At 47.8% G+C, this 13,937-nt stretch overlaps 1 protein-coding gene across 1 annotated transcript in view; it reads right to left on the reverse strand.

Annotated features, from left to right (window-relative positions):
• LOC119379533 (WASH complex subunit 2) overlaps positions 1–13,937 on the reverse strand; it is a gene marked incomplete at its 5' end in the record, with an annotated part of 624,148 nt that overhangs the window by 461,661 nt on the left and 148,550 nt on the right. Inside the window, 2 exon segments of the mRNA XM_037648828.2 lie at positions 4,255–4,412; positions 12,406–12,574. Coding sequence (XP_037504756.1) covers positions 4,255–4,412; positions 12,406–12,574 — 327 coding nt within the window.

Consider the following 13,937-nt stretch of genomic DNA (forward strand, 5'->3'; position numbering starts at 1 on the left):
GCCTTGGCGAGAATCTGCTTCTTGACCGCCAAATTCGTTTCGTCGTCGCAGACTTCGGCACGATGCTTCGTCGACTTACAAAATAGACATGGATCAGGCTTCCCCAGCACACTTTGCAGAGACGCTGCTGACGACATAGTACGATGCCTTACTCGTCGCGGCATGTCTCCAGTTGGTTGAGAGATTTCAGGTCTTGGGGACGCACACGCCGCCAGAGTTTCTCTGCAATGAAGCTGATGTTCGAGGAACTCCAGAAGATCTTGCAGCTCTTTCTCGATTTCTGTCGTCCTGTCCTGTGGGTCCCTTTGCGCTTGCATCGTTGATACCGCAGTTGTCGTCGGCTTCTGAAGTTCATGATACTTGAGCACCAAGTCGGATGGTAGGACTCGCAAGAGAATCTCCCGTAGCATGGAGCAGTATGTATTGGGGCTTGTTCCAAGCGCTTTGAGACTCCTGACATGTACTTGCACTTCGTCGTAGAGGTCTCTAAGTTCGGTGGTGCTAGAAGACGACAAGACTGGCCTGAGATCTAAGAGGCTTCGAAGATGTTCCTGAACGATAATCCTCTCGTCCCCGAAGCGTTTCTTGAGGATATCTATCGCGTCTTCATAGCACTCCCCCGTTGCCTGGAGTCCGGAAATGGCTGCAGCGGCAGTTCCAGTGACAAGCGTGCTCAAGTAGTTGAATTTCTCGGCAGCGCTGAGGTCGTCGTTGTTGTGCACTGCCGTCGAGAACTGCATCCAAAATCGATGCCATTTTTGTCGGTTGCCGTCGAATTTCTGCAGTTCTAGTCGCGGCAGTCTCGACCTGAAACTGACGGAAGCTTGGCTCGTCGTCGTCAAGGCTTGGCTCGTCGTCGGGCGCGAGGCTTGAGACGACTGGTTGTTCAGAATCGCAAAGCGAAGCTTTGCCGTCAATGTGACAATCTTGTCGCCATATTTGCTCGCGTCTGTGATCTCTGCCTCGATCAGCTCGTCAGGTGTCTCGTCTATTAGGCTTTCATCAATCTTCGTTATCTGTGCGTAGATCGCGTTGATTCGGTCAATTGAAACGCTGACCTGTGATGATGACAGCTCTGGTTCTCGTAGGAGGCCTTCCGCTTCTTGGACGATGCCATCCAGTTGCGAGCGCAGGCACTTGCGTCGTCGGAGTAGCCGTTCCATGGGTCAGTCGGCAGCCGGGAACTCTTCGCCAAAGGCTCAGGGGTCGCAACGCGGCACCTTGAATCGATGAGGCGTCGTTCGGAAGATCCCGGGTTTCGGCACCATGTGGTGGACCTCAAGGTCCGCCGGCAACCAGACTGTCGTTTAGAAGAATAGACGGCACGTCCGAACGAACACTTTAATGGAACATGAAAAAAAAAAGATGGTTTCGTGCCCTCGAGCGAGCGGCAGCTCGTGAAGAGCAATCACGATGATGATTAACGGCGTCTGCTAGGCTGATGAAGACGAAGTTCCAACAATAGGCATTATGTGCGATTTTCAAGCAAAAGGTTTTGATTTTAAACATGCAGCTTTCATAACACTACCGCATTCTAATATACGTGGCTCTTTTTTTTTTTATCCATTCCCACATACTGTCGCAATGACCACGATCTCTAAGTTGGCGTTCTAGTTAGCCACCCTGTTCCTTCTATGTAAATGCCAGCGCAAATCGAAATCAACCCGGTGCTTCCATCAACCCAGTTATTCAGCTTAAACTGATCAATTGTACAAAAAAACTGCCTTACTCTTTTTTGAACCTTTCTAGAAATTTTCTCGGTTCAGCGTCAGCACCAGCAAACAGCACTATCAAAATAAAACAAAATATTGCATTTTGGCCCACGCCATCACATTTCAATTTCTATCATTATCCAGAACGCAAACGCACACACTCCGAACACCGCACTTCATACAAAACTACAAACACGCTACACACACAATTCTAGGCACGGCGTCTTCCACCAGTCTTGCTCGATCTTGAGGCAGTGAAACAATGTTTCCATTCAGTGTGCACATGTCCGCACGTACAATGTCACTTGCATCGAAATGTTTTTCACACACACGAACGTACTTGAAGTCGAACGAAAATCCGACAGTGTCCTGTAGCAGGATTGCATGTTTCCATCTGTCGCGTTGTTCTGCGTCGGCTGGTAAACAGAACAAGGACACTTTTTCGACGGTGCCCTTGTATCCCGAGCGACAGCCTCCATTCTTTGAGCCGCATTGTTAGTTCCCCTGGCTGTTGTTGTAGGCATACTGGTCTGAACAAAAGTTGTGGAACAAGTGTGCATCTGTGTGCCATGCTACGGATGAAGGAAGGAATTGCAATGCTAAGCAAAATCGTGCCAAGTGCTAAGAAAATACTGTTTTTTAAAAGCCGTTTGAAGATTTTGACGGCCAGCGTCGCCGCCTGCCTTCGGGTTGGTGTGTGGTCGACAGAGAGCGGCGATCGAGCAATTCGGAGAAGACATGGGGGGACACGGGGCTGTTGCGATCATGCATGTGAACTTGTTTTCATCCAGTGCCAAAGCCAGGCCAAGATGTTCTGGTGATAACGCGATGTCGTTCATGTGCAGTGTCGGCGAAGCATTTGCGTTTCCCGCTCCTCTCGTCACGACGATGCATTAAAAGAGAAAGCATAACAAGCCGTGCGCGCATTCTTTGTACCTCTTCTTTTCAGCATGCCGTATTAAAACTTGTTCTTCGTCTAGCGGTGCATTTCCCGAGTCGGCCTGGAGCCCAGCTCGGCCGAACGTAACAGTACTATGTCTCAGCAGATCATAAGAACTGGGATGGTGCATCACGTTCTGTTACATGCGTTATTAATACCACAAGACACAATGTCACCGGTTACAGTAGAACCCCGCTGATACGTTTTTGAAGGGACCGTAGGAAATAAACGTAAGAGACGGGAAACGTAAGAGCCGAAAAACAGGAAAAACGGCAAAATATTTAGTGGTACAGAATCTTATTTCAATTCTTACGAGCAGCACGAAAATTGGCGCGCTCAGCCGCGATCTAGTCGATGGATAGAAACGCGGAGCTTAGGACGGCCTCATCCACAGAAATGTAATCAACGTATGTGATTTTTTTAACACCAACAGCTGTAGGCATGAAAGAACTAAGCACACGCAATCACGACCGGCGCAGCGAGTCCGACCGCGAACTGCACGCACGACCATGCGAGCTCTAACCAGCTCGAACTCCTCCCGTTCTCCGACAAATAACGATGATGATGAGTCTACGCCAACGTGATGGCAGAAGTGAATGCCAATCTCGAAGGCCTTGCTTTCGCAAGCAATTACGTCATACACGCCATGTTTGTGCAATACAAATCTCAAAGGCTATGCTTTTGTCAATAGTAAATGCCAATCTCGAAGGCCTTGTTTTCGCGAGCAGTTACGTCATAGACGCCATCTTTGCAATTTGAATCTCGAAGGCCATGCTTTTGTTTGGATCAATTGAAAGATTCTGTTGCTTGCGCCTCTCATGCGGCTAATATTACGTTCAAACGAGGCCAAGCTGCGTGAAAATGCACCATGGCCGCTCTCTTTGGTCGTGACTCGGTCGGCTCCGAGCGCACTTCGCGACGTATCATACGGGAACGGTCCGACAGTTACGACGTAACAGCGGGGTTCCCAATACATTGTATCCTATGGGAGCTATGCCGGGACCGGCGGAAAATGACGTAACAGCCGGGAAAACGTAACAGCCGGGAACGTAACAGCGGGGTTCTACTGTATATGCCTTTCTATCTCCTCTACACTCGCCACCCTCGAAGTTTTCTCAATGCCATACTTCCTCTCTCGGTTAACGAACATGTTAGTGTCGCACCGAAGAAGCACGTCGACTTGCCCAGCTCGGAACTCTCTCCTCCCATGCTCACGCTAGGAACTGTTATGATGCAAGGCACCTGTCAGTCAATCACCTTTGCCAAAAATGATTTAGCATATGTGTGGACACCAGATGGAAAGAAGGAACTTTGGCAAAAGCTCCTTTCCACATATCTAGGTCCATTTGTCAAGGTGACTTGCATCAGTGAAGAAGTGGCAGCTGAGAACCACTGTTCGCACAAGACACAAGTTGCGCATGTTGAACGATTCAAGCCCTACAACCACTGATCACTCCAACTCGCTCTGCAAGCTTTGTCTAGCCCGATGGAAAATGTAATGCAGGACTGAAAAAGCGTGAAAGAAGGATGGGCACAAGGGATTGGTGATTGGCAGCTTCTGACTGGAATGTCACAAGGAAAACGAGCCTGATGCATACACACCTCTTCATCATCATCATCAAAGAGCTTCCCGCTACCAGAGAAGAAGCCACTTCTACGTGAAAATGGTGACACACTCTCCTCTTGTGTGCTCTGCCTTACAAGTGTCTGATTCTTCTCCATCGCACCTTGAACCTTGGCATTGTCCTCTGCAAGCACAGCTGCAAGAAAAACAACATACACAGCCTTTCAATGGTTTGGGTGAAGCACCACTTCATACCTGTCTCATACTTCAATGTTTGTCTGTTGCCTAATCTCTGCTACACTCATTGGAAACATGGTTGCTCGTATTGGTATTTGTTCACCTTGAAAACTTATTAAACATAACAAAAAACCCACTGTCGCACTGTTTCCTGTGTTCAGTCCTTTGTTGTACCTTTCATAATAGGCATGCTTTCCAAACGAAGGTGACTGTCACTGAGGTGGCACTTATGTCGCAAAGGTTGAGGCACCCCTTCATGTCAACCTTGATGATGTCAAAGAACTATGCAACAATTTGTGTATGCGAAATAATAAATAAAACGCAGTATTGTAGAAGCGCTACGTCTTCTGAGAAGTATAAGACCACTGCAGTGAAGGAAAGCAGTCCAGGGGCATTTGGTTAGGCAAACCGTAGTGTCAGCTACGTAACACATTTGTTGTTTCGGTGTTGATAATATCAGGAAAATAAAATGTATGTTTGTGCAGAGAAGTACTCAAAGAAATTACAAACATCGTTGGCTACTGCTCCGACTATTGGGAGTCACAACTCGTAGAAGACGACCACGTCTCCGCAGTCCCAGCCCCAGCCGTCAGTCCAGGGCAAGGCGCACCCCCCAGGCCCAGACGACAAGGTGTGTGTGTCCTTTATTTTTATTTATTCGTTTCTTGGCCAATATCCCAGAGTGGGTGTGAGCCAGTGATGTAGGTCACCATCATCATCATTGTCGTCTGGACACTGGCGGATGCAGCTGGGCCTGACAGGCCTGGATTCCCTGGACTGCCTGACTGGCCAGAGACTGAGGAGGCCAACCATCTCCCACACAGGCACCTGCAACAAGGGGCCCTGGCTACATTACAGGCAGAACCCCATTTGTGGGGAAGGCCGCCCCATGTCAGCCATTCCCCTGCATGTAGGTGACCAAAGCCCATGCTGCATGACAATCTTCAGTAACCACGACAGCTGGTGCCAGAAAACAAACGAGCAAAAGCGAGTGGCTGCGGCTGAGGGCCATAGTTTCAACTGCATCCTCCCGGCGATGTAACACATCCAGGGCAACTGGAAGGCATCAGATGTGACGCACACCTCAAGCGGCTGACATGGACATCAAGCACAACAGTGACGAGGACAATAACTGGGAACAGCAGAAGTGGCGGGCAGCAGACGAAAGGAGTGAATGGTGCGAGGCTAAAATGCGCAGGTTGCTTGACAAAGATGAAGAAAGCCCTGCAACGTCTCCGGGATGGACGTCGCACAGGGCAAGAACACTGACAACAAAGATGCTGACAGAAAGGAAGCGAATAGTAGCGACAAGGAGTCGGGCAAGGAGGATGAGATAGACGGGTGAGGAAGCCCAATAACAAAAGGTCACAAGGGAGAAAAAAGACAGTGACGAGTGCAACCCTTTCGTAACTCTCATTATCATCATGGAGGAAGACGAAAAGAAAGTGATTCAACAGCGAACCTCAAGAGAAGGAACATGAGAATGGAGGTATCGACAGAAGTGGGCTGGCCAGTGACGGAAGAAGACAGAGAAAGAGGAGGAATCGCACGTGGGCCGTTGGGTGTCAAGCATCTGCTACACCCTCCCATACACTGCACACCTAAGGTGCATGGCCAGTCTTACAGCAGCTGCATGCCTCTGAGTTGGGTGCACTTGAGGAGGGTGACCAGGTGGGCATCCAACGCCGAGTATACCGTAAAATGCTGAGCAAGCCCCCCCCCCCCCACAGTGAAGGATAATCCGACCAGATTTGGAGGGGGGGGGGGGCTTGCTCGGTCCTGGACCGAAATTCAAGATGGCGGCGGGAGAGCCGCTAAAAATAAAAAATGCCCATCTATATTTCCAATGAAATGCTTTATTTATTTACTGTTTTTATTCCCCCTCGTCACTGTCAAACCACTGAAGCAGCGACCGGTTTGACCAATATACGACCAGCCACATGACAACGAAACTTCACAAACATTAGATACGCATTCTATGTACTCATTTTCGTGGTTCTTTTTACACAAGCGATGCTCGTCTTGAAAAAAAATTGCCAGGCCTGTGCTGAAACCGCAGCACAGTCACAGCAAAAGCTGGAAGAGCGGTGTTTCTAGAGCCCGCTGTAAGCTCTCTTGGGGCTACTAATACAAGTACACTAGCAAGGTACCCACTACGCCATAAATCCCAATTTTTGTGAAGTTGGGAAGCACTTACTAAGCCATTATTCGTCATTCTACGGAGAAGCGAGGCACCAGCTACAAGGCACAAGGCATTATGTGCACTTTGTTGACGCGACGACTGATGATGATGAATTATGGCTCAGCCCTTTGTAATGGGTTGGAAGCTTTAAACGGTCCACCTGTTGTGTAATTTGCATTGGGTGACGCCCAGTCGCTATTTCTCTCTCCCACCATGCTGTATAGCTACGTTGACGTGGGAGAGAGATGGGGGGGCAAAGAACTTTACTGAGACTCCGAGGAAATGAATCATGCTCTTATGGGCTTCCTTGGCAACCAATACAAGTGCGCTTGCGAGGAACCAACTATGCTATAAATCATTGTAATTTTTTAGAAGTGGGGAAGCAGGCAATGCGCCATTTTTCGCCATTCTACGGAGAGCCGTGGTACCTGCCAAACGCATGTAAGGCATTATGCGCACTTTGTTGATGCTGTGCCTGATGATGAGGAAGAATTATGGCGGAGCCCTTTGTAATGGGTTGGAAGCATTCAACAACCTACTCGTTGCGCAATTCGCATTGTGTGACGGCTGGTTACAGAATTCGCGTTGTGCAACGCTTGGTGCTTATTTTACTCTTCTACCACGCTATATTGCATATGTTAATGTGGTTCCTTCCCGACATGAAGCCTGTATAGGACCTTTTTGCAATGCAGTTTCAAGAACCGGCATGGCTCAGAGGTTGAATACTGGGCTCCCACGCAGAGGGCCCAGGTTCGAACCTCGTTCCATCCTGGAATTTTTTTCTTATTTCGTTTTTTTTTCTTATTTCGAGTGATAGTGGTTACGGATACCAGCGGCGGCGGCGGACAACAACGGCGCCAAAAACGGCCACTGAAATGATCTCATAACAGCTTTCGCTGTAAAAAAGTCACAGTTTCGCCGTAACGGCAAAGCAATGAATGCGATAGCAAGAAAAGCGGCCCGTGATGGACGCATTGCTACGCTGCACAAATATCTGCCCCAAAATGCAGAAGGATCTGCATTTTGTGGCGTAGTGGTTAGCGCCACGCGCTGCGGAGCGAGAGGTCACTGGTTCGATTCCGCGCTTCGAAAGAATTTTTCTGAATTGCTCGGTCACTGGCGCTTATTTCAGACCTCCCGAAAAAGGGAGGGGGGCGCTTGGTCGGGTGCGGGCGCTTGTTCGGCATTTTACGGTAGTTTTGTGGGATCCTTCAAGACCTCGAAAGGTTTGGGGGCCACAGGTGTCTGGAAGCCCTCAAACCTGGAGATGCACTAGCTGGTCTGCTGCGTCTTGCCACATCCTCGCCTGGTGCACCAGCTCCCAAGAGGCGCCCTGGAATAGTGCCATTGCCTCTGCAGAGGTAGGGGCAGTATGGGGATGGCCGCCAGAGGGATGCCATGGAGGAGAAACAGAAGAGACTGTGTGTACCGACTCAACTGGACGCTTGTGGACACAGCTGCTCTGGACTGATGGCTAGGGCCAGGACTGGAGAGACGTCTCCCACAAACTATACCAACTCCCAGTGACTGTCAGCAAAGGCAGTGCTCCGTTCAAAAGACCTTTGATGTTGTGTGAGCAAGAAGGAGTTTTACAACAAGGTTTCTCTTGTCAGGACACTCCTATGCACACCAGGGGCGTAGCCAGAAATTTTTTTCGGGGGGGGGGGGGGTTCAACCATACTTTATGTATGTTCGTGCGTGCGTTTGTATGTGTGCGTGTATATATACGCAAGCAAAACTGAAAAATTTCGGGGGGGGTTTGAACCCCCCCAACCCCCCCCTTGGCTACGCCCCTGATGCACACAATAAGTACAAGAAAGTTGCAAGCAGTTCCCTCAACTGCACTAATGATGAAGCCAGTTGGCCTAGCTCAATGGCCATTGCAATTGTGGTTGTTGGTGGTTGTAAAGAAGCTGCCGTTAGCAAATGAATTAACATTTTTTGCCAACTAATTCACAGATATCATCACGCAGTTAAGTGAAAATTAGTGGTGTCCAGATATTCAAACTTCCGAATATTTTTCTAGTAGTGCTTGCTACTCAATTCGCACCGGACTTTGACTATTCGAAGTTGTGGAACATAAATATAACGATTTCATTTGCAAAAAATCAAATCACAAAGCTTCCAAATGCAATGAAAAATCCTTGAACACGGGGTGTCGCTGGAGCCAATGTTTCGACAAGCGTTCTTGTCGAAACATGCGCATGTATGTGTATGCTTTGTACCCTCTCCGCCAACCAAAAGAGAAGAGGAGGGAGGGCAAGTGCGGCAATGAGGGTGAGGGATGGGACAAAAAGAATGAAAAGATGGAAATATTGAGATAAGCTGGCATGAAGCACTTCAATGAAAAAGAAAAAAAACAGCAAGAGACGGAACAGAAAAGAAAAACACGTGATAAATGTTGTGGTGCCACCTGTGTCCTGCCAGCTGTCTGGTGGTGCCACCTATGTCGGAGACTAGGATGGGCGTGACAGAATAAAGCACTTGATGTTGCGACGCTGACCTGTGCATACACATCTCTGGTTCCAATGTGCATAGCGTCTGAGCCAACTCAAAACACAATATGGTGTCAGAAGCGACTGAATAGACGCCTTCGCTTCTCATTGAAACAGAAGAAATCATGGCCAACGAGCAACAGACTTCTGACTACAAGTGATTGGGGATTTCGCTTCGGCAACCCAACGCATTCGACTTCAACGCTATGTCTTGGCCAATGTGGAAAACACGTTACGAGGACTACGCAGCGGTCTTCGGAGTCTGCCACGCCTTTGCCGAAGTGCAAGTAAGGCCACTTTTATATTGTATAGGTGCTGAAAGTCATCCCCTGCTCAACACTTTCTCACTTTCTGTGAACGAGCTGCTCTCCTACGAGACTGTCATCAAGCGTTTCACCGAACACTTCGTGCACCTGCCTAACAAGCTTTAAAGTCTTCTTGCTTCCACAAGCGCACAGAGGAACCAGGCAAAAGTGTTGACGCTTACTACAAAGAACTATGCAGACTTGTGAAGCATTGCAACTACCCATCTGTTCAAGTCGAAGAGCGCCTCGTGCATGACAGGTTCATGGTTGACCTCAGAAATGCTTGCCACTCAAACCGATTGTGCCGCAACTCCAAGTTGTCACTAAAGGAGGCTTGGACTAGAGCGCGTCAATGGGAAGACACCGAGAAAGAAAAAGCAGCAAAAGGAAGTGCCGGAGGATTTACGCCAGTTCAACCAAACGCAGCCAAATCTCACAAAGCGCCTCGACATCTGGATGCCAGACAGCGATACGCGCCGCTCAAGACAGAACTCTCTGGTGCCACTACCTGTTCTTTCTGCAGACGTTCGCCATATCCCCACCCAGAATACCCAGCACGTGTGTCCACCTGCAATTACTGCCGAAAGAAAGGACATTTCGCTGAAGCCTGTCGGTCCCGTAAAGCAAAAGTGACCAAGCTCGCCACTATCCACTTGTATACTGTATAATAGAGCAGGTAGCACAAAAAATAAAGAGACAAGCCAAGAACATATACACGAGATAAGTGCTATCTCCAATTCCTGCCATTCGAAGTTTGTCAAGCAAGGCATCGCTTTTTCTTGCATTTACTCAGCATTAAAGAAATCTTGCGGACATTTAATGGCACAGAGTGCGAATGGGCAAGTGAGGAAGCTTCGGAAAGCTGGGTACCACGAAGCTGTCATTACTGAATTACTGCTGCGAGCTTCATATGTTTCAAGGCCGTAAAAGCAGGAGAAAAGTGTGCCTCAAAGGTATGGACGTCAGACAAGAAACATTTCGCGGTTATACCGTACATCCATGGGCTATCTCATCACGTCAAAAAGGTGGCATAGCGTCCTGAGGTTGACATTGTTTTCCCCGTGAGAAACAACGTGGGCACCATTTGTCCAATACTGCAGAGGTGCATGTGCAGTAAGGAAGACCACAAAAAGGCTAGGTGTACCATTAGGCATGGTATGCATTTTGTTTCTTGCCCTTGCAATGTTGTTTATAGCATCCCTTTTTCATGCAGATGCAAATACATCGGCCAGATGGGCAGATGGTTGAACATTAGGCTGAGAGAGCATTTCAGCTCTCTCAAAGGTTCACCATACTCGCATCTTGCGATGCATTGTCAGCAGTGCGGTTGTGAACCGCTTTTAACTGACACAACAGTGTTGTACCGGAACCGTAATAACGTGTCCAGAGACATTGTGGAAGCTTTTTTGATTAAAAAAAACGATCTCGTGTGTGTCAGCCAGCCTTCCCCGAGCCTACACCCTTGGAAGTTAGCTTTCCTTACAGCTTACCTGGCACCTACGCCTTCCCTGTGAAAAAAGTCTATAGAGTCTGAGCATGCGTTCCATAATCGCTTGCTTTCAGTTTTTAGCGTGTTTTGACTGCGTTGCATTTCACTTGTATCATTTTTGTTGTTAGGGTCGATCAAGATTTTGCGGCCTCATGCTATTCATTGTGGGATGAGATGTTCTTTCTTGGGCGATGATATGGTGTTTTGATCTTTGCTGGTTGATAAATAAGCGTGGATTCTGAGAATAAAATTTAGTTTGAAGAAAACAAGCCAGGGTAATATTCTCAACTTCTCATCAGCTCTGATTGCTCTCTCTTTGATCGGCATAAATCATTACAGGTTGCTTTATCATAAGACTTTCTGCTTCTCACTGCTTTTTGAGCTGTGCCTCACAAACTCCCAGCTCTCTTCAGTTGTTAGTCGGCGTTTGTGATGTCCTGACTTCTTTCTTGTGTCCGTGTTTGCACGCCCCGTCTTGTTAGAATGAATACTCCCAGCTGCTTGCAGCTGTGTATAAGCAATGATTGTCACATAATTCAAGAATTTCAAGGAAGTGTATGAACCATGACATTGATAAGTTGAATCTGGCACAGTTATTTGACTCCTTATCTTTTATTGCGATAGCAATTATATGGACAGTCTCGGCTGATTTTTGCCGTCGGTGGCCGCCGTCATTCACCGTATATGTATATGTGTATATATATATATATATATAGAAAAGCCACAAAGAAAAATAATTCAGAAATTCTTCCCGACGCGCGGAATCGAACGGGCGACCTCTCGCTTTGCAGCCCACCGCATTAGACGTTAGGCCACGACAGCACAGTCTTTCAGCCTGCTAACGGCGAGCTATTTATATACACCATGTAATTCAGCATGCTTATTTAGTGGCCACATAGATGGCGCGACATGCGCGCGCGCTTTAAAGATCGTCGCCCCGCTCCTGCAAACGCCGTTGCTCTTCGCTCTACAGGGCGTGGTCGCTTTCGTGCGCTTATCTCAAGGAAAGAAGGGGCGGCCGGTGTGGCGCCAGTGGTGCTTCGCTTCGCTCACTGCAGCGGCCGTGTTTGTGAAAGGAGCACGCTGTTCAAACAGAAATAAGTAACAACTGTGACAATTAGTTCGCGCTCGTCTTGTGTGTACCTGTTCATTCGTTTCGTGCGTCCTGATTTATGTTTGAGCAGTGCGCTTCAAGTGTCGAGCTGTGACGCATTAGTTCGCGCTCGTCCTGTGTGCGTTCTTTTCGTGCGTCCTTTGGGCTTGAGCGACGCGCTGGCAATTTCGAGCTGCTTTCCGTTCTTCGCGTTACATTACAATTTATTGCTATCACATTCATTGCTTCGCCGTTGCGGCGAAACTGTGACTTTTTTCACCAAGAAAATGCTTACCACTCTGCTGCTGGGGGACACTGGCAAGGTCCATATTTCACTACAATAATGTTGCAGACAACTTAATACAGAAGAGTAGCCATTGGAACTCACCACTTTTTTTTCTCTTAGAGCTGACTTCATCGTCACTGCCATCATCCGAATGCAGCTCCTCGGCATCACCAGCAAAGTTGTCATCTGTACTATCTGATGAGGTGTCCCCAAATTCTTGCTGCATATAAGTAGCCATCGTGTTATCTATCACTGGCTCCTTTGTCCCATCCTGCATGAAAAGAAAGGTACACCTTTGCAATTTTTTAACAGTATCGCGGGAGTGCTGAGTGCCGGATATGGTTCTTGAAAGATAACGAGATCTGCTGACGACGTGCAAGTGCACAAAGCACGCTGAACTGCGAGCGCCGTCTGCTACGTTGACGCCCAAAAAAAGCTACATCAGTGGGCGTGCCTCAGCCTCCTCGACGAAATTGCAAGGGTGTAGATTGACATTAAAGGCGTGGTGACATCAAATTTGTGGCTTGGGCGTTCTTTGTTGCAAACGTTTCTTATTGTTCCAGGAAGCATGTTACACGCTCCAAGATTCATGTATTCTCACTAAATAATTTAATATTGACTTATTTATGTGAACGACTTTCACTTTCAGTTTCTGAGAGCCGAGTTGGACAGTGATGTCACTATGTGGGAAGCTTGACCACATGGGCCCACAAAGCTGCATTGTCTGCTCTCACACGCACGCACACGCGCACGCACACACACACACACACACACACAAACAAAACCGTCCAGATGCCTTCAACACTAGTGAAAATTCTCTAATAGAGAATATTAGAGTGTATGGTATTCCGGTATACACAGAGGTGTTTGCGGAGTACCGGGTTATCAGGTGATGGTATTGACATCTTGTGACACTTCGTGCAGCCAGAATTACATGTGCGTTTCTTTGTTTTCACTGAGCAACCGTGGTGAAAAAAGTGTTCAAAAAGACAACACATTCGGAACGATGCTGCTGCCAAGAATTTACACCAGCAGAGAAGTAAAATACATCAGGTTTCTGCAACAACAATTCTGTGCTTCCCTGGTTCATCTTAGCACCATCAGGTGGCCCCACATATCCAGCCTCTCACGTTAACGGCTACGGTAACCCGGTATGCTAAAGCAAAGAAGTGTGCAAACAAACTAAAATTCTCTGATGTCGCCTTCGCAGGTTCGCATGACGATGCGAAGCACTTTGCAAAATGCCAGCAAGTTTAGCTACTTCGGCAACATGCTGAAAAAAAATAAGTGTAGGTTCCGCAGCAGATGCTCTCTTGGCTTGCCCTGTACAGCTCATTGCTCATTGCACGTCACTGTAGTGTGGTTTGATGTCACTGAAACTTTTGTTAAGCTTCCTACAAAGTGACGTCGGTGTCAGTCGTGCTAGCGATGGATCTCGATTGCGAGAATGAGCATTTAGGCCAGTGTTGCCAGATGCTACCAAGCTAACAAGCAAATAATCATCACAAAAGAAGGCCCAAAAAAGCGGCGCGACCTTTGATAAGAAGCCCAAAAGAAACGTAAATTTTATGAATTTTCCCATTCTTGAAAATATTTTAAATTATAATATAAAAAATGTCACTCAAATACGAAAG

The sequence above is a fragment of the Rhipicephalus sanguineus genome, chromosome 1 (genome assembly GCF_013339695.2).
Source record: "Rhipicephalus sanguineus isolate Rsan-2018 chromosome 1, BIME_Rsan_1.4, whole genome shotgun sequence".
Lineage (NCBI taxonomy): Eukaryota > Metazoa > Arthropoda > Arachnida > Ixodida > Ixodidae > Rhipicephalus > Rhipicephalus sanguineus.